General features: G+C 35.9%; 1 protein-coding gene and 1 long non-coding RNA gene across 2 annotated transcripts in view; one reads left to right on the top strand and one right to left on the bottom strand.

The window, feature by feature from the left end:
- Positions 1-8,922, bottom strand: part of LOC138701387 (mitochondrial 2-oxodicarboxylate carrier-like) — a 54,576-nt gene extending 45,654 nt beyond the window's left edge. The window contains exons 1-3 of the mRNA XM_069828239.1: positions 8,155-8,922; positions 7,916-8,068; positions 3,978-4,097 (exon numbers count right to left, since the gene is read on the bottom strand). Of these exons, the coding sequence (XP_069684340.1) occupies positions 3,978-4,097; positions 7,916-8,068; positions 8,155-8,424 (543 nt within the window). The 5' untranslated portion in view covers positions 8,425-8,922. The remainder of the gene's footprint in view (positions 1-3,977; positions 4,098-7,915; positions 8,069-8,154) is intronic.
- Positions 1-20,055, top strand: part of LOC138701388 (uncharacterized) — a 43,961-nt gene that overhangs the window by 10,864 nt on the left and 13,042 nt on the right. Inside the window, exon 2 of the long non-coding RNA XR_011332532.1 lies at positions 7,779-7,969. This is a non-coding gene — a long non-coding RNA (uncharacterized lncRNA). The remainder of the gene's footprint in view (positions 1-7,778; positions 7,970-20,055) is intronic.

Below are 20,055 nucleotides of genomic sequence, written 5' to 3'. Positions count from 1 at the left end.
ATCCTCTTAAACTGCTCTGTTGCTCTGTCACAAACATCCATAGAACTAATCTAAAATCTGCAATCCCTAATACACCTCATCTTTGGAATGTGGCTGCTGAAATATACAACCAGCATCGTGCTTTTTACCCAACATTTGTAAGAAGAGGAAATTCACAGCGAAACATAGTGGAACACATGTTGTCAGCAAATAGCTGGATACACTACGAAGATAGAATCAGTTGTTCTGTTTCGAGAGTACTGTATTTTCCTTTTTCAGTCTTATCTACTGTAGTTCAAAGTTGCAAAGAATTTACTGTAGTACTAGTAGTATTTAGAATTAAACTACAGTAATACATTTCATTTAAAGTGTGAAGGGATACATAATACTTACTTACTTACAAATGGCTTTTAAGGAACCTACAGGTTCACTGCCGCCCCCACATAGGCCCGCCATCAGTCCCTATCCTGTGCAAGATTAATCCAGTCTCCATCATCATATCCCACCTCCCTCAAATCCATTTTAATATTATCCTTCCATCTACGTCTCGGCCTCCCCAAAGGTCTTTTTCCCTCTGGTCTCCCAACTAACACTCTATATGCATTTCTGGATTCGCCCATACGTGCTACATGCCCTGCCCATCTCAAACGTCTGGATTTAATGTTCCTAATTATGTCAGGTGAAGAATACAATGCGTGCAGTTCTATGTTATGTAACTTTCTCCATTCTCCTGTAAGTTCATCCCTCTTAGCCCCAAATATTTTCCTAAGAACCTTATTCTCAAACACCCTTAATCTCTGTTCCTCTCTCAAAGTGAGAGTCCAAATTTCACAACCATACAGAACAATCGGTAATATAACTGTTTTATAAATTCTAGCATATTATTATAAATTTAATGTTAGGTTGGGGAGTCTCCCTCCCAATAAAGGACACCTCCCAGATGCGGACAGATTGTTACGTTCCTTCGATGTCTGTAAATTAGAGTTTCACTGTATTATGAAAATTAAAACTTAAGGCTTTTATTTCCTTTTTGAAGGAAGTTAGAGTATGCTAAGGCTATTACTGTCCCTTTAAACATTATGTTCTTTAACCAGATTTACATCTTTATTATTTGTATTCAATAGAAGGCATGGTATACCAATGACGACTACTCAAGTTATTTTAACAAACAGATGAGCTGGTGATGGATTTAAGCGAGAAATATTAAAATTGAGGTCACTTCCTCTCCTTCAAATTTCATCCCATATCCCAACAAAGGGGACCCATTTATAACATTTAACACCTGAAAACTGTTGACAATTTGGTATGCTCACTCCAATCTCTATATGAAACAAAATAGTTCATAAGCCAATAAAGGATAAGCATTATTTTGTAACAAAAATTAGGACAAGAAAGATGCTGACCGAATTTTGACAACAGCGAAACTAAAAGATTAAATTCAGTATGAAAGTTATCAAAGTACAAAAGAGCTTATCATATTCATGCAGAAGATGATCAATAGAATTTAGTGTAGGTTCCTTCTGATGTTGTTGTTGTTGTTGTCTAGTGCCTTGCATTTGGCAATGAAGTCATTAGCAGTCGTGCTTTCCAATACTTTTGAACTGTAGTTTCTTCTGATCTTAATGCTTCACAGGTCTTCAAGTGGTCTTCATCCATTTCTGCTGGATCGTTACACAGGACACATATGGGTGAAGCTGAGGTACCTATTCTGTAGAGATGACTTGCTAGACAGTCATGATTTGTCAATAGTCTGAAGGCTGCAACTGCTGTTTTCCTTGGTCTCTGGGGGATTATATCTGGGTTGGAAAGTAGTGTAATCCATTTTTTGTCTTTAGCATTTGATTCTATTTCTTGTAGGTATGAATGAGAAAATTTTGTAGTGATCAAGCGTTTTATTGAGGAATATGAGAAATTAAATTTAGACTTTTGTTTTATTGTTGTGCCTTTCTTTGCAAGTGTGTCTGCGGTTTCATTTCCCATGACTCCACAGTGTGCTGGAATCCATTGGAGATGGACAATCTTATTAACTTTTTGGAGTTGTGTTAACATTTTGTAGCATTCTCTTATTTTTGTTGACTTCTTTGTAGCATTTGAACATATTCCCTAAATTGCAGCTTTAGAATCTGAAAGAATTACTGTCTTGTTATATTTATTTAAGGGAAGATTTAATAATTGTCGGAGAGCAATGTGTATAGCCTTCTGATGTTAATCCTGTTAAAATTTTATGTTTTATTTAATGACGCTTGCAACTTAAGAGGTTATATCAGCGTCGCCAGATGTGCCGGAATTTTGTCCTGCAAGAGTTCTTTTAGATGTCAATATATCTACTGACATGAGCCTGTCGCATTTAAGCACACTTAAATGCCATCGACCTAGCCTGGGATCGAACCCGCAACCTTGGGCATAGAAGGTCAGCGCTATACCATCTTGCCAACCAGGTCGACTATGTTAATCCTGGAAATTTAACTTTCCTCATGCTGAAATATTTCTTGTTTATTGGTTATTTTCTAATTAATTGTAATGTAATGTGTATGAAATTTAAATATTTGAAACAATGACTAACTTTACTAACAACAGTAAATAAAAGTAATTTATTTTGATGCTTAATCTGCTAATAATCGTGCTTCAACACTATTGGTGTATTATCGTCGCGCTCTCACAGTTAACATGTCGGCATCATACAATAACGTGCGGTGTGCTTTTAAAACATAATTTTGCCAACCGATTGTTGCTCTGCAGGCTTCACTCTAAGCGTCACGTTGTCATGTCTACTTCCTCGATAAGAATAAGCACCAGTTTGTTATATTGTTAAATGGCTATTATTATTATTATTATTATTATTATTATTATTATAATTATCATTATTATTATTTCATATATAAGTACGTTGACATCCTTAACTCTTAATAATAATTTTTAATCACATATGTACCTTAATATTCGTCCTCACCACAAGACATTGCAACCTCGGTTTTAGTCCATGTGGATTAGACAAGTAGGTGTCATTTAATAATGGAAGCAGCTTATTGGTTGCAATATTGAAATTGAGGCGAGTGATTGGAGCGGCGACATAAGAAATTGAAAACAATAATGCAATTAAATTTTAAAGACCTGCCGAATGTTATGCACGAGGCCACTCAAAGACCTGCTGAATGTTAACCATGAGAGCGCAGCGATAATAATATGAATAATGATCGGCAATCCACAGTTACAAATGTAATATTGTCATGTCATCATGATTCCAACAATCAGCTTTATAATTTTATATATTAAGCTCGTTCTCATAGAAGTTGTCACGTAGCATTTCCAATTGTTTGCTTTCATATTTTCAAGTCTTACTGTTACAATTTTGTGCTACACGTGTTTATTATTGTAGAAGAAAGAAATCTGAGTGAAGAACAGTCAGTTATTGTCGAGTGACAGAAGGTATAAGATTGGTTAGCTAGAATGCCTAAATTCAGTAAACCATTGAAAAGTAAACTTCATGCTTATGTTAGTGAATTTGGTGTCCATGTGTTTTCAACTGATGGAACAGTTTTGTTATGTAAGGTTTGTGAAAAGATAGTTAATCACGAAAAAAAGTATTTTATAAGTCAACATGTGTCACCTACGAAGTAAATATGTGAATTATGTTGATATAATTTAAATTTATTGCTAAAATATATTATGCCTTTTTCAAAGATTATTGTGCCTTTTTTGCGTACCTATTTTAACTGTTATAAATGTCTAAACATCCGGGCTCTACTAATCACAATGAGAATCAAAATTAATTTTTGGTGTGAATTACGTGTAAGAACTTCAATCTTTATACAGTATGTAGTGTTATCCAAATAAGGCGAACATTTGTATGTATTATGGTTTTTTTACATTAAATTAAAGAGTGATAATTTTAAAATTATAAATATTACGCAATTATCACTATTTAATTATAGAGCAAGCTCGTGCATTAGGCCTACATATGATCTCACAACATGCGACCACAGTAATATACAACTAACCTCATATTCTGGTAGATATCCTTTCACAGAATGGTAAAATCCAAAGTAAACCATGTTGAATACTCCATTTCTTAAAATCGTTGCTGTCACCCCTTTATTAAGACCTCGGAAGCCAATGCCCTGTAAAACAAAAAAGAAAACAATTAGGATTTTTCAGTATATATAGTTAGGTATAAAAAATTTTAATACATGTTCCGACGAAGTGTAATTACATAGGGGGCGGATTTCTGTGACCTAAAAATTAGCTTTGTAACATAATAGGCTACAGTTCAAGCTCAGCAAACATTTCCTCTATCCCAGGTAGAATCCCCATTGTCACTGGATACTTTGTTATGTTCTTATGAACATCTACTCTGAAAACTATTCACTAATTCTTTGATAGTGAATGTAAACAATATACAGGGTGATTCACGAGGGTTTACCGTCCTTTACGGAGCTTATTTCTAAAGACATTTTGAGCAAAAAAGTCATATAAACACAGTTCCTATTCTCAATATTTTCAGAGTTACACAGATTTAAAGTTGTTTGTAAAATACGTTTTTTCTTTAGTTTGAAGGTAAAAGAATAATACAAACAGAAGATGAACCATTCAGAAGTATCATTTCTTTAATTGGCAAGTATTATGAGGCTAAAAATGTACTGTGAACTCCTTAGTTGCTTCGTACAGACATCTTTTTCTATTTTCAACTAGAAAATTACATTATTCTTACGCACTTATCACAACAATTATTACAAATCACACCACTTCCACCGACTTAATTATTTGCAGTTCAATTTTGCATCCTAATTTACAGTCTTGGCGAGTTTACAACACATTTTAAAAAATGTCACCGTCCGCTTGAGTACACTTGGCCGCACGCTTGTGAACGGCACTCATCATGCTCCATAACTGCATATGGCTATCTTTGATTTCCGTAGCACCCGGGCTGACTGCACGCCGACCAAGATCATGCATTCACAGCAATGCGTTCCAACAACGAAACGTAAAATAAAGGAAAGGGGGTTTTATTTTTTAACAAAATAATCTGCCCTCAATGAGGGTGACCATAAAGATCCAGGATAAAAGCACTACAGAATAATTTGAAAGACAAAAATGATCAAATACAGGAATTAAGTAAAAAAATCCAGAGAAATGAAAATCCAATAGAATCATTAATGGCCAAAAAATATAAATGGTAATGTAATATTTGGATTGAATCCTTAAGAATGTTCAATAAAATTTTTTGAATTTCAAAAAATCAGAGACAGATCTACAAGTAGTAGATAAATGTTTAAATAAATGGCCGAAATTTGGGAGTGAATGATTTTCTAAATGTGTACAGGGCATTAAGAAAATATTATATAACGTTGAAATATGAGGCAGCAGAGAGACTAGTATAAATATTGATAAATTTAGAGCTAAACTGTGCAAAAAATTTCTAGGTGTACCATGCAACGTGTCCAACTTGGTAGCGAGACTGGAAATGGGGATTGATAGTAGCCTAGGAATAATCTTCGAAAGGAAAATAAAATATTTATGTAACATTATGGTGAGGGATAATACGTCGATTTAAAAAAAAATTATTGTATTTCTAGATAAAATTGCTTTAAATCGAACTGGTTAAAAGAATTACAATCAGAAGTAAACATATTAGGTCTAAAACAATTATGGAAAGAAACAGAGACTCTAAATGCCAAGATTATTGAAAAAACTATAAAAGATAAAGAATACGAAATCTCAAGAGAGGAGGTTTTTAGTAACATAACGAACTTGAATTCACTAAGGTATTATAGAGAAATGAAAACTTTCTAGCTACAGGAAGAGTATGTCAGATTAAACACAAGAGAAGTGAGAATAGGTTATCATGGTGGAGATTAGGTATTTGGAGACTCAAAAATGTTATGTTATGTATCTAATGCCCTTGATTTAACAATGAAGTCATTCTCCTTCGTGCTTCCCAACGTTTTGAGCTATTTGAAGGGCTGTGCAGCTTGCCAGATGATTCACATCCATTTCCTGCTCCTGACAGCATAACAGACAATTTGGTGAAGTCAGTATGCCGACTCAAAAATAGAAGAGATAATGTGGGTAATTACCTTCGGGGAGACCAAGGCGAAGATGGGGGGTACTATTAAAATGGATTTGAGGGAGGTGAGATATGATTGTAGAGACTGGATTAATGTTGCTCAGGATAGGGGCCGATAGCGGACTTATGTGAAGGCAGCAATGAACCTCCAGGTTCCTTGAAAGCCATAAGTAAGTAAGTAATGTGGGTAAGGATATTTGTCCCCTATGCATGTGTTTGGAAGACGCAATCCATATACTCTTAAAATGCACAGCAACAAATAACCTGAGAATCAGCGGAAAAGAAAATAAATTTTTGAAGATGAATGAGAAGATAGCTTTCATAATACTAAGTGGGCCATTAAACATCAACAAGCAAAATAATTTAAGTAAATTTCTGTTCACAGTAAAATTAGATGGGAAAAGAAAATAAAGGAATAATGTGAAGACAGATTATAATGTGAGAGAATTCTTCTCTCTACAAAGGCTATTTTAGTTAAGGAGTAGTCAAATTAGTAATTTGTAAATAAGTTGTTGTTTTCTAATGCCAGGCATTTGACAATAAAGTCATTTGACCTCTTGCACTCCAATATTTCTCAAAGATATTATCATGATCAGCCACTGAAGCACAGATTTTGAGTGTTCCGAATCCATTTCTTGGTTTGAATTGCACGATGGGCAGTTAGGGGACTGATATATTCCAATTCTATGCAGGTGTTTGGCTAAACAATCATGGCCTGTTGCCAATCTAAATGCAGCTACAGACGATTTTCGTGGTAAATCGGGAATTAACTGTGGATTATGATGCAGAGAGTTCCATTTTTTTCCCTTGTGACTGTGTTATCAAATTTTGTTTGTTGAAGTCTAAGTATGTAGATTTAATAAATCTTTTCACAGAGTAATATGTAGATTTAGTAACAGGTCTGTAAAATAACTATTTTACCTCCGGATAATTTTACCTTAATGGTACTCATTTCATATTGGAGTGAAAATGGCAAGTTGTAGCCGATTTAAGTGAACACCATATTTTAATGTTTTGGTGGCTACTTCATCCACACACAACCCCCAGAATGTCTGCAGATCACACCTGCTGTTGGTCGACGGGTCCATTGGACCTAGCTGGGAGATCTTGTTGATCACCAGCTTCCCCTCCTGAAGCCACTGGAGGACGATTTTAGTGCCATAGCAGGCCAGCACTAGAAAAGTAGAAAGAGGAGGAAGGAAAGTGAAATGAACCCCTAGGCCTTGAATGCTCTAATGCCGTCGGGGTCGAAGAAAGTAAGAGTTCAGTCAGAGGACTGGATAGGAAAGGGTAAAGAGAGAATTAGGTATTGAATAGAGGAAAATTATACCAAATTCAGTCATTAACTCATCAAGCTGACCAGTGCTAATTGATGAGTAGCCCCTCCCTTTAGTTCAGCTTGTAAAATTATGCTTACTAACAGCTGCACCACAGGAAGGTAGGGATGGGACATTGGGTATCTGTCCAGGTTGGTTCCTTAAAGCCTTCAATGGGAAGGATTAATGGCTCTCCCTCCTGTATCCGACAGATACTTTATATTATTTGCTATATGTTTCCATTGAATTATGGTGATAACTTCAATTTAACCCTTGTTTTCTACGGTTTTAGTAAATGGCACTTGGCCCACAATGGATCTGAACCCTTAGCAAAGTTAATGATATACTCAGTGTTTTTTTTAGCTTTCAGGTCATAAAAATCCGCTCTCTAGTCTCAGTTTAAACATTTTTTCCTCTAGGAAGAAGAAGGGGAAGAAGAGAAAAACATGAAAACGAACGAAGAAAAGGCAAAAGAGAAGAATAAGTAGAAAAAGTACGAGGAAATTATGATGGATAGGACGAAAGAGAAGCGAAACAAGAAGGATTTGAATTATACCTGAGTGGTGACAATCTGTTTGGTAACTGTCCACGTGCTTGGAATCTCTTTCAGGTGAGCACGATTAGACTGCAAAGTCACTTTCACTACTTCAAAAGGATTTACGAGTACAGCTTCTGTTACACCAGCATCCAATCCAGCTAGTGAAAATGTCTGCAAAGATAAAAGATCCATATACATTTATACCCCAACTTTCTGGTAAGAGTTTTAAAAAGTTATATAATGGATTGAAAACATACCAATGGTGTTGGTGTAGGTGAACCAAATAGGAAGAACTTCTTGTACTGCTCAAATGTAAAGAACTGAAATAAAATTAAATCAAATAAAGAGCATGAATTATTATGAGGAACACTATCATTAGATGGGAGCAGGTAGTGTAATGTAAAATTGAATCGGTCACTTGTAAAACCACATGAGTCCACATCTTTACGAAAATGAGTTACTGGTACTATGGCAAGCACTAGAGGTAGACGCATCATTTCCAGTCGAAACAACATGAGTTCGATCATTACTAAGCAGTCTATAAAATATTAATATATAGAGTTTCTTTCAAAACCACATCAGTCCCAGACTCATGTGGTTTTAACACTTAACGCATGATGCACTCTGATGTATTTGCTACCATGCACTTCTTTGTCAAGATATTGGACAGTGAGTGTACAGTAAAACCTCGATAAGACGCGCCTGCTTATTACGCTATCCCGTGTAATACGCTTTTTTTTGTCCGGTCCCTGCACATTTCATATGTAACGCCTTTATAAAATACCCCAGTTTGTTGAGCTCAAGTCCTGCATAATACGCTGTTTTTGTGGAATATTTTCGATGTAAATTTCAGCAATGTACTGTAACAGCATTGAAACATCTTGGTCATTGAGCTCACTGGTGCCATTAACCTGAAAAGTATTGGTATTCGACCCTTTACCTGCGCATTTAAACCTTCATACTTCATAACTTAGTATACCCCACCCTCTTGTTATGCTCTCTTATTCGACTCCTTACCTGCGTGGTTAAAGTCTACATTCAGTTACAATACCCCAACCTTTTGCTAACCCTCTCTCTCAAACAACATTCCTCACTTGGCCGTAATAAAATTTTGGAAATTTTTGCTGCGCAGTTTGTTGTCCTTTTGTGTACTGAAGTGCCTGTGAATGTGATTACAATGAGTGTTTAACGAAAAGTCCTTTCTGTGTTGGAAAAATTGGAAATCTTACGAAAGTACGATGAGAACAGTACTCTTACTCAGAAACAACTCCCTGATGCATTAAGAATCCCATCATCGACATTAAGAACGGTAATAAAAAATGGCGACTCAATCACTACAGCTGCGACGTCGGGAGGATGTAAGTGCAGAAAGTGAAGTGTGGTAAACATGAGGATTTGGAGAACACGCACACGGCAAACAACTATAAATGTTTTTTTTTTTCGAAAGAATTAAGTACAGTACATAATGTAAATGTCTTTGACGTAGAGTACAGTAATTACATAATGAAGTAATACTGTATTACCTTTCATGAACTATGTATTTCAACAAAGAAAAATGCTAATAGATACTAGGCTATATATAAGTCAAAATTAGTATACCCGCCTAATATGCGGTCCCAGTTAATACGCGTTTTACACCCGGTCCCTTGAACAGCATCTTATCGGGGTTTTACTGTAATTCCAAGAGTTCTGTAGAAGAAAAAATACGCAAAAAGGTGTCATTAACAGAAATGTGTACAAAAGAGAGGATAAAGCATTGCAAAGAGAAGGGTCTCTCACAGAGGGAATAATATAGTTGCAAGGAAGCAAGGAGATTCATGCATGTAAGTACAATATGAATGTTTAATTTATGTTATCGGTATGAAGTTTTTATGGGAATATTTACATTGTCACAATGACCTCGTTGTTAGTTCTGTCAACGAGAAGCATTTATGTGAAATTAAATAGGGTTATGATCAGAAACATGGCACAGATATTAATATTGTCATTTTTGTTGCTTTCAGGCGCAAGCAACAGTGTTCTATGAAAATACCTGTACCAAATAGAATAGAGATTTTTAACAAAACTACATCATTTGAAAGCAAAAATGAGCAAGTTTTGTACCTTCAAGAATTGAGTACCGTTTTTGCAAAACTTGCTAACTGCAAAATTTGCAAAATTGAGATTTTGATGGATTCGTTAACATAAGGCAGGCCTTTACATTATGTTAAAGGCGTCTTAGTAAAATTGGATTATTTCTCTTCATTGTAGTGTGTCAAAGTGTGATCGTTTTTTCAAAACTTGCTTTCTCCTAAGTGAGAGTTAGCAGCAAAATTCGCTTACTATAGTGTTTTGTCTCTCCTGTAAAATTTAGTTTTTTCAGTTAGTAGCAAGTTTTGCAAAAACGGTCCTCAATTGTAGAAGTGCAAACAAGAAACACCATCTTTTTTGGAGGGATAATATGCAATTTATGTTATTTACTTATTGTTAACTAAAGATTTGTATGTACTCATACATTTCTTTTAAACATGTGACATACTGCTTTGAAAATGAATTACTCAGAAATAACTTTTTTAAATCGGCTATGATATTTTGTATTTATAATGTGAATGAAATGAACCATTTTTTAATCTCAAATAAAAATAACAATATAAATTGATTTAAATCTGTATAATAATGCATTTTACTCTGCAACAAATGATGCATTACATATTGTAACAGGATACTGGAGTTGTTCTTATTAGTACTTGTTAAAACAACATGAGTCCAAGAACTTAAAAAACATTTTAAGATCGTATGAAATGAGATAATTAAGATACAGTGGAACCTCGATTTATTGTTCCCGGATGTATCATTTTCCCGGATCCATCATTCAAATTCGTTGGTCCCTGAACAAATGCTATTTAAACTACGACTATAAAGCCCGCATCTATCGTTCCTCGATTTATCGTTTTCCCCCATCTATTCGCCAGATTTTTTAGCCCTGAAGTGTGTAAATCCCGGATTGATCAGTTTTAAGAAATAGCGACAAGCTTACAAATGCTTGTAGCAGTTGATGTCTTCAGAATGTTGTGCTGCAAGCTCCAATTGTGAAGTTTTATGGTTATTGGCCTGCTTACGCACTGACCTTCCTCACAGCTTGCCTGGCAAGACAATGTAGAAGGGTCCATGTGTCCTATCGATCTTTTCTATTGTAAAACATTCCAGTCCGCGCTTCCACCAAGTTGTGTACGCAGTCTTTCACACGTGTTCGATTCTCGATAGTTCGTATTTTTAATTTGGCAGTTTCTAATCTGATTTTCTCAGGTATGGCATTTCCGTGTAAAAAAGTTCGGACTTTAGAAGAACGACTTCGTATTATAGAAGAGGTGAGTAAAATCCAACAGAGAAAAGGATTGACATAGCTAAGCATCTTGGCCTGCCACCTTCAACTCTAAATTGCATAATGGCAAAGAAAATAGAAATCAGACAGCAGGCTGATAAGTGTGGTACAGCAGCCAAAAAGAGGAAGACAGGCAAGGAGTCAACTTACAGCGAGCTAGAAAATGTCCTCTTTTCCTGGTATCAACAGGCACGAGCATCAGGCATTCCCATTGATGGGACCATCTTGAAGGAGAAATCTCTGAAAATAGATGAAACAAAGGGGATTGAGAACTTTCCTGCATCGAATGGCTGGATCTCTCGTTTCAAACAACGCCATGGCTTGGTGTTTAAGAAACTGGCTGGGGAAAGTGCTGCTGTGGACACCAACGCCACGGATCTCTGGTTGCAAAGACTCCCGGAGCTGCTGGAAGAGTACGAGCCTCGGGACATCTATAATGCAGATGAAACAGGCCTCTTCTTCAACTGTCTTCCAGACCGTACGCTGGCACTTAAAGGAGAATCCTGCCACGGAGGCAAAAGTGCGAAGGAGCGACTGACTGAACTGCTGTGCACAAACTCTGATGGCTCAGACAAACAAGTTCCCATTGTTATTGGCAAGTCTGTAAAACCACGGTGTTTCAAAAACGTGAAGAAACTACCTGTGAAATACTATGCTAATACCAAAGCATGGATGACATCGGAGATTTTCAGAGACAATCTTCACGCTCTTGATAAATTCTCTTTGGTGCAAAAGGCAGGAAAATCCTCCTTTTTATTGATAATTGTGCTGCACATTCTCCAGACACATCCTCGTTGAAGAATGTGAAGGTGATATTTTATCCCCCAAACTGCACCAGTGTTGTACAGCCACTTGATTTAGGAGTTATAAAGAACTTCAAGCAGGCGTATAGGAAGCAGCTAGTACAGAGGGCTTTATGTTTTTATGGATGAAAGGAAAGAGGTCAAAATGAAGATAGACATATTACAAGCCATTCACTTTATTGTTTCGGCATGGCAACAAGTGACTCAGTTCACAATTCAGAACTGTTTCGTAAAATGTGGTTATGGGAACAGAAATGAAGAGTCAGACATGTCGGAAGTCAACAGAAATGATGAAGACGAAGACTGGACTCAGCTGGAGACAGGAATCGCTGGCGTTGATTTCGATGCTTATGTGCCTGTGGACCAAGAACTCGCGACATGTGGTGTGCTGTCTGTGGAACAAATGTGTGAGGAAGTGGCGAGTGGAAGTCCCATGGAGGAGGGACAAGTCGACAGGGATGATAATGATGAAGCTGATCCCAAACCAGTGCCGAGTTTTCAAGAAGCACTAAGTGCGTTCGAGACCATGACAGCGTTCATATATGCTCACGAGATCGCAGACAGAGACCAAATGAACATTATTAATATTGAGAAGCTACTGTTTAGCTTAAAAAGTAAAGGTGCAAGTAAGCAAATGAAAATTAGTGACTTTTTCAACAAAAAATGATTCATGTATGACACATTCTTTAGTATATGAATACATGTGTGTACTATAAGTAAATTTGACTGCTTATATTCATTTTAGACAGGTTCCCGTATCAATCGTTTTCCCGTTTCCACCGATTTTTTTTCAGAAGTCCAGAACAAAACGATGAATCGAGGTTTCACTGTACAATGTTTTTAAAATCAGACATACTAAAGTATGGTCATCCTGTAAAAATTTCACAGAGCTAACATAAAATCCATTAGCTATAGATAGTTTTTTTGTATTTTCTCGAAACTTATTTTCTGTGACTCATGTGGTTTTACAAATGACCAATTCAATTGTACGATCACTCGATATTATTTTAGAAACAATTTCAATAAAACATTTTAAAGTTGTTGTGTGGGATAAAACATTTCATTCCTCAACTATAAATGTTGCTCACATGTATTACAAATTTTCTCTCCATTAAAATAAAATTTCAAATAACTTCTGAAAATGAACATGAATATTGTGTATCTCTAAATTACAATATGGAAAATGTTTATGTAGTGATACAACAATTTAAGTCAGTGCTTCAATCTGGATCATTCAATTTCTTTAACCCAACTATCAAACAATATGGGAGGTTCATGTTATCTCTCATAAACTTTAACCAACTTTTGACCACAAAAAATACGGGACAATTAGACGTGACAAATTTTGGAGCAATTTTTTGGGATATGAAGTCAGGATTCATTTGATGGAATAATAATAATCCGTGGCGCTACAGCCCGTGGAGGGCCTAGACCGACCAGCCGGCTGCTGGCCTCACGCCCACATGCCGAAGCAGAAGTGGACGATCATCCAACCAGAATGGAGGTATCGTGTGGTTAGCATGATGATCCCCCCAGCCGTTATAGCTGGCATTCGCAACCGGATTTCGCTATCTATCGTAGCTCCCCAAGTGCATCACGATGCTGGGTGAGCACCGGTCCCATACACTGGCCGAAATTTCATGAGAAAATTTCTTCCCCATGAGGATTCGAACCAGCGCGCATTCCGTAACGCGAGTCCTAGGCAGGATGCCTTAGACCGCAACACCACGGTGTGGGACCATTTGATGGAATGGTTTATGTAAAACTGTCAATTTAATTATAATGCAAATATGATTTAGGTCACAATATTCAGTACAACAATATTTTAAAATATGCATGTTTCTTAGTTTTAAATTATTTATACTTGTCAACAAGATTATGTTTTTCTTACTATGCAAACTGAAAAACAAAATCTTTACAATCATATGTGCATACAGTTACATGAAAGATTACTGGATCATCAGTAAAGAATTGTATTCATTGGTGCCTACCAAACTATCAATATTAATGCCAGTTTGTATCTAGGTCTAAATATATTGGGTGGGTATTATTACATTATATTTAAAAATTAGTGATCATAATTTGTAAAGAAAAATAGGAGAGAATTAAGGGGGGATGTAGGCCTAGGCCGGAAACGCACCGTTTTTTGTATTCATCATGGTTTCCACAGTTTTGAAGCTATAAATTGAAATTTGGTAGGATAATTGACAATGAATGTATGTGCTTCAGTACCGATTCACAATATCCTAGCATATATGGAAGCGGAGTTAAAAGCCAATGTATCCTAACCTGATGTGTAGGAAGATAAGGAACATTTTCTCAATATCTATTGGACATATTGATTTTAAATTTTGTGTACATTTTCTCAATACTATATCTAACCAATCCCTGCAGACAGAAGTTTAAAATATCAAATACCTTTTTCAAAATATTTTTTTTTATATGTATGGTAATTTGTTTTATTAAATGTTACTACTTTATCTAATGTAAAAACTTTCAATTCACATGTGAAATAAAATTTTCTGCAGGAAAACTTGTATAATTCAGTGATAAATATATGTGCAAAATTTCATTGCTTTATCTTAAATAGTTTCTGAGAAAATGTTCCTTAACTATAGAAAAATGTAAAGTACGGAAAACTTATTGTAAAGATTTCTATACACATGCGACATGCCATATCCATTTTTGTACCTCTAAAAATCCCCTGCACCATACTCCTGTTCTTCCTAAAGGTCCTCAGCTTCCTTCCTCTTCAGGGATCTTCTCTGCCGTGCCTCTTGTTGTATTTTTTGAAGAGCAGTGTTGGCACTGTCGATTCTCCTGCTGTTGATACCTTGGAGTATGTTTATTGTGAACGCACCTGGTTCAAATCCAAGTTCCTGAAGAGTTCTTATTCTCCCTACATTGCCATCATTATAGACCAAAATAGCATCCAATGTGGCTATTTGTACTACTGTTGAAGACACAGAGTTTTAGGGCAGCGCTTCCAAATCAGCTGATTCAAAGACTCATTGGGATTCTGAGTTTTGCCATGAATGCATTTCTTTAGGAGATCTGGCTTGGCCAGAGCCCTAAAAGTTGGTTTCATGGCATTCATGACTGTCTCTGGTAGACTATGTGTATGGCTGTATTGTTGTGCATTGTTTTGTGCCTTCTTGTACGGACACCACTCGCCACACAAACCATGCTGGGGGTTGGCATCTGTGGATAACTTGTGGAAGTAGATTGCCCATACAGCATGCTGCATACTGTCCAAATTACCCACATTCTGTCTGATGGCAGCTCCATAATACATTTGTATTGACTGGATTTTCTTCTTAGTTAGTCGTCCAGCTCCTCCAATCACCTTACCATCTTCCAGTTTCTTACCCTTCATATCCTTGGTAAGTTTCAGCAGCCTAGAACCCTAGATCATATATACTAACAGATAGCTCTTTTATATAGGCTTTAGGGTTTGCAGTCGAGGCCGGCTTGATGTAGTTCAATAATCGTCAACAGATGGCACAATGACCAACACCATCACGAGACACGAACTCTAAATAGATTATTTCTTGCTTACGGGATAATCTCGGTATGTACTGTCGACAACTGATGACCATGGATAAATATTATTGGCCTATATGACCTTGGCAACTTGGCAAGTTCGGAACATAGACAAGTTCGGAACGAGGCAGCTATTTATAGTTGTCACGTGGGCGAAGCGAAGAGATAAGATAAAGTACACCTTTATATTGAATATAATTCAGAATTTCTGCCAGGCAAAGCAATATGTAGACCATGTTGTAATGGTACCGTATCGGGTGGCAATAATATGATTCGTTATCTCTTCTGTTTTTATATATTTGTCGTGAATATTATTTATATTATCAACTGAGTGTATAACATAATTTATCCGTTAATTGATATTTTATTAATGATAAATCCAAAGAACCATGGAAAATAAGGGACTGAAAAATAAATGAAATAAGAGAATTTGACATTCATGATTATAATGTTGTCAGAGTTTTATTATACTTTACTTTGAATTATTTTAACTTGCACCACAAAAGCATATGAAAATTAATGTTAACATTACCTATTTAGTTATGATAGTAGTATATTGGAAAATTTGTGCATATAGCCTGATTACAATATATAAATAATACTATCCTAACCTAAGCAATAGTAGTCTTGTTTATTTCATACATATTCGTATAATTATACAAACACAAGAATAATCTAGTTTGCAGCCTGTGATGTCTCGTTTACAGTATTATATAATATACATATTACGATATTTACTAGGTACTTTAACAATATATAGTTAATAATATTATAAAGTATACAGGCCTAATCCATTACCAAGGAATACCCCTTCCCTCACATTTTCAATACTGTTTACCTCAAAAGGCCTTCACACCTTATTAGACACTGGATTAAAATAGTCATGTTGATGTAGGCCTACAACATTACATTTTTTTTGTCACTACTCCTGATCCCATTCTAACAGTTTCAGGTTTTGTAATTTGTAACAATACTATCAATACTGATGGGTCATTCCATAGTGACACACATAACATTTTCGAAGTAACTATGATCGTCACAGGATATTTAATTAAATACTTAAGAGTTTATGAAAGAGACATCACTGTCTTTTAACGTAAGCATTCCAAAATATAAACAGAAAATCTTAATGAAAAGGAATAATTAATAATGTAAAAAATATGAAATATTATATGGTGTGACATATGAACATTTTCTTGCCACTTAATTTATTACCAAAATGGAAAATGTTCATATTATTGTGCCAAATGACATAAATAGTTGTTTTCCAAAGAATTAAGACACTTGTGTAGTACATGTAACTGCTGACGTACTTTAATAAAAATAACAGTGCCATTAACAAATAAAATATTACGAATTATATTGTGACACACGAACATTTCTGCCAAGTTGATTACTATTTTTTTCAGATGCATATCGAGATTTCTAAAGAACTAGCTAGATATAGAATAGACTTCGTGGGAGTACAAGAGGTTAGGTTAGATGGGAATGGCATATCACAAATAGGAGATTACTTGTTGTATTATGGGGAAGGAAACAATAATCACCAATTAGGAACAGGATTCTTTGTTCATAAAAGAATAAAATCAGCAGTAAAAAAGGTCGAATTTATCAGTGACAGGTTATCATATTTAGTACTTAAGGGTAGATGGTGCGACATCATAGTTATAAATGCTCACGCCCCTACAGAAGAGAAAGACGACCATATAAAGAATAGCTTCTATGAGGAATTGGAACATACTTTTGATCATTTCCCTAGATATCACATGAAAATTTTATTGGGGGATTTCAATGCTAAAGTAGGACGGGAGGATATTTTTAGACCAACTATTGGAAAAGAGAGCCTACACGCAATTAGTAGTGACAATGGAGTTAGATTAGTCAACTTTGCTACATCGAAAAATTTAATTGTCAAAAGTACAACATTCCCCCATAAGGATATACATAAATATACTTGGACTTCTCCAGATGGATTGACACACAACCAAATAGATCACATCTTGATAGATAAACGGAGACATACTAGTATAGTAGATATTCGAACTTTCAGGGGTGCAGACTGTAATTCTGACCATTATTTGGTGATTGGAGAATTAAGAGAAAGATTATCAGTAGCCAAGCGAGTAGAGCAACAAGTTAATATTACTAAATTCAATATTTTGAAATTAAAGGACGAGGAAGCTAAGCAAAATTATCAGGTCGAAATTTCGAATAGGTTTGCCACTTTAGAAAGTTCCGACGAAGTTGAGAAAGAATTAGATGTTAATAGCGTGTGGGAAAATATCAGAGATAGTATCAAAATTGCAGCTGAGCAGAGCATAGGTTATTATGAAACTAAGAAAAAGAAACCGTGGTTTGATGAAGATTGTTGCATGGTAGTAGAAAGAAGGAAACAGGCAAAATTGAAATTCTTACAGGATCCAGTCGAGGAGAAGAGAGATAATTATTTCAATGAAAGACGGGAAGCAAGTCGTACACTTAGGAATAAAAAGAGAGGTTACTTGAAGGAAAAACTGAATGAGGTAGAAACAAATAGTAAGAATAAAAACATTCGAGATTTATATAAGGGTATAAAGGAATTTAAGAACGGATATCAGCCAAGGGTAAACGTGATCAAGGATGAGAATGGTGACTTGCTTGCAGACTCTCCATCAATCCTAAACAGATGGAAAAACTATTTTGCGCAACTACTAAATGTACATAGGCCAAATAGAAATGATCGGGACGAAATTGAAATACAAACTGCTGAGCCATTTATACCCGAACCCACGCTTTCAGAAGTCGAAATTGCGATAGAAAATCTGAAAAAGTACAAGTCTCCAGGTATCGATCAAATTCCAGCAGAATTAATACAAGAGGGCGGAAGCGCATTATATAGCGAAATTTATAAACTTGTACTTGCTATTTGGGAAAAGGAAATTGTACCAGAACAATGGAAGGAGTCCATAATTGTACCTATTTTTAAAAAGGGGGACAAAACCAACTGTGGTAACTTTCGAGGAATATCACTTTTGTTGACGTCGTACAAAATTTTGTCCAATATTCTTTTGAGAAGATTAACTCCGTACGTAGATGAAATTATTGGGGATCATCAGTGCGGTTTTCGGCGTAATAGATCGACTATTGATCAGATTTTTTGTATTCGACAGATAATGGAGAAAAAATGGGAGTATAAGGGTACAGTACATCAGTTATTCATAGATTTCAAAAAGGCATATGACTCGGTTAAGAGGGAAGTATTATATGATATTCTTATTGAATTTGGTATTCCCAAGAAACTAGTTCGATTAATTAAAATGTGTCTCAGTGAAACATACAGCAGAGTCCGTATAGGTCAGTTTCTATCTGATGCTTTTCCAATTCACTGCGGGCTAAAGCAGGGAGATGCACTATCACCTTTACTTTTTAACTTCGCGCTAGAATATGCCATTAGGAAAGTTCAGGATAACAGGCAGGGTTTGGAATTGAACGGGTTACATCAGCTTCTTGTCTATGCGGATGACGTGAATATATTAGGAGAAAATACACAAACGATTAGGGAAAACACGGAAATTTTATTTGAAGCAAGTAGAGCGATCGGTTTGGAAGTAAATCCCGAAAAGACAAAGTATATGATTATGTCTCGTGACCAGAATATTGTACGAAATGGAAATATAAAAATTGGAGATTTATCCTTCGAAGAGGTGGAAAAATTCAAATATCTTGGAGCAACAATAACAAATATAAATGACACTCGGGAGGAAATTAAACGCAGAATAAATATGGGAAATGCGTGTTATTATTCGGTTGAGAAGCTCTTATCATCCAGTCTGCTGTCCAAAAATCTGAAAGTTAGAATTTATAAAACAGTTATATTACCGGTTCTTCTGTATGGTTGTGAAACTTGGACTCTCACTCTGAGAGAGGAACATAGGTTCAGGGTGTTTGAGAATAAGGTGCTTAGGAAAATATTTGGGGCTAAGCGGGATGAAGTTACAGGAGAATGGAGAAAGTTACACAACACAGAACTGCACGCATTGTATTCTTCACCTGACATAATTAGGAACATTAAATCCAGACGTTTGAGATGGGCAGGGCATGTAGCACGTATGGGCGAATCCAGAAATGCATATAGAGTGTTAGTTGGGAGACCGGAGGGAAAAAGACCTTTAGGGAGGCCGAGACGTAGATGGGAGGATAATATTAAAATGGATTTGAGGGAGGTGGGGTATGATGATAGAGACTGGATTAATCTTGCTCAGGATAGGGACCGCTGGCGGGCTTATGTGAGGGCGGCAATGAACCTTCGGGTTCCTTAAAAGCCATTTGTAAGTAAGTAAGTAAGCATATCGAGATTTATACACAGTGCCTACAGTTCTTACTATACAAAGCAACACTTGATTACACTAAAATACACATTCAGATTTAAAATGTCCTTGGTTATTTACAACCATATGTGGTGATATCTCCTG

Source organism: Periplaneta americana, chromosome 6, assembly GCF_040183065.1.
Source record: "Periplaneta americana isolate PAMFEO1 chromosome 6, P.americana_PAMFEO1_priV1, whole genome shotgun sequence".
NCBI lineage: Eukaryota > Metazoa > Arthropoda > Insecta > Blattodea > Blattidae > Periplaneta > Periplaneta americana.
This window is presented reverse-complemented; position numbering and strand designations above follow the sequence as displayed.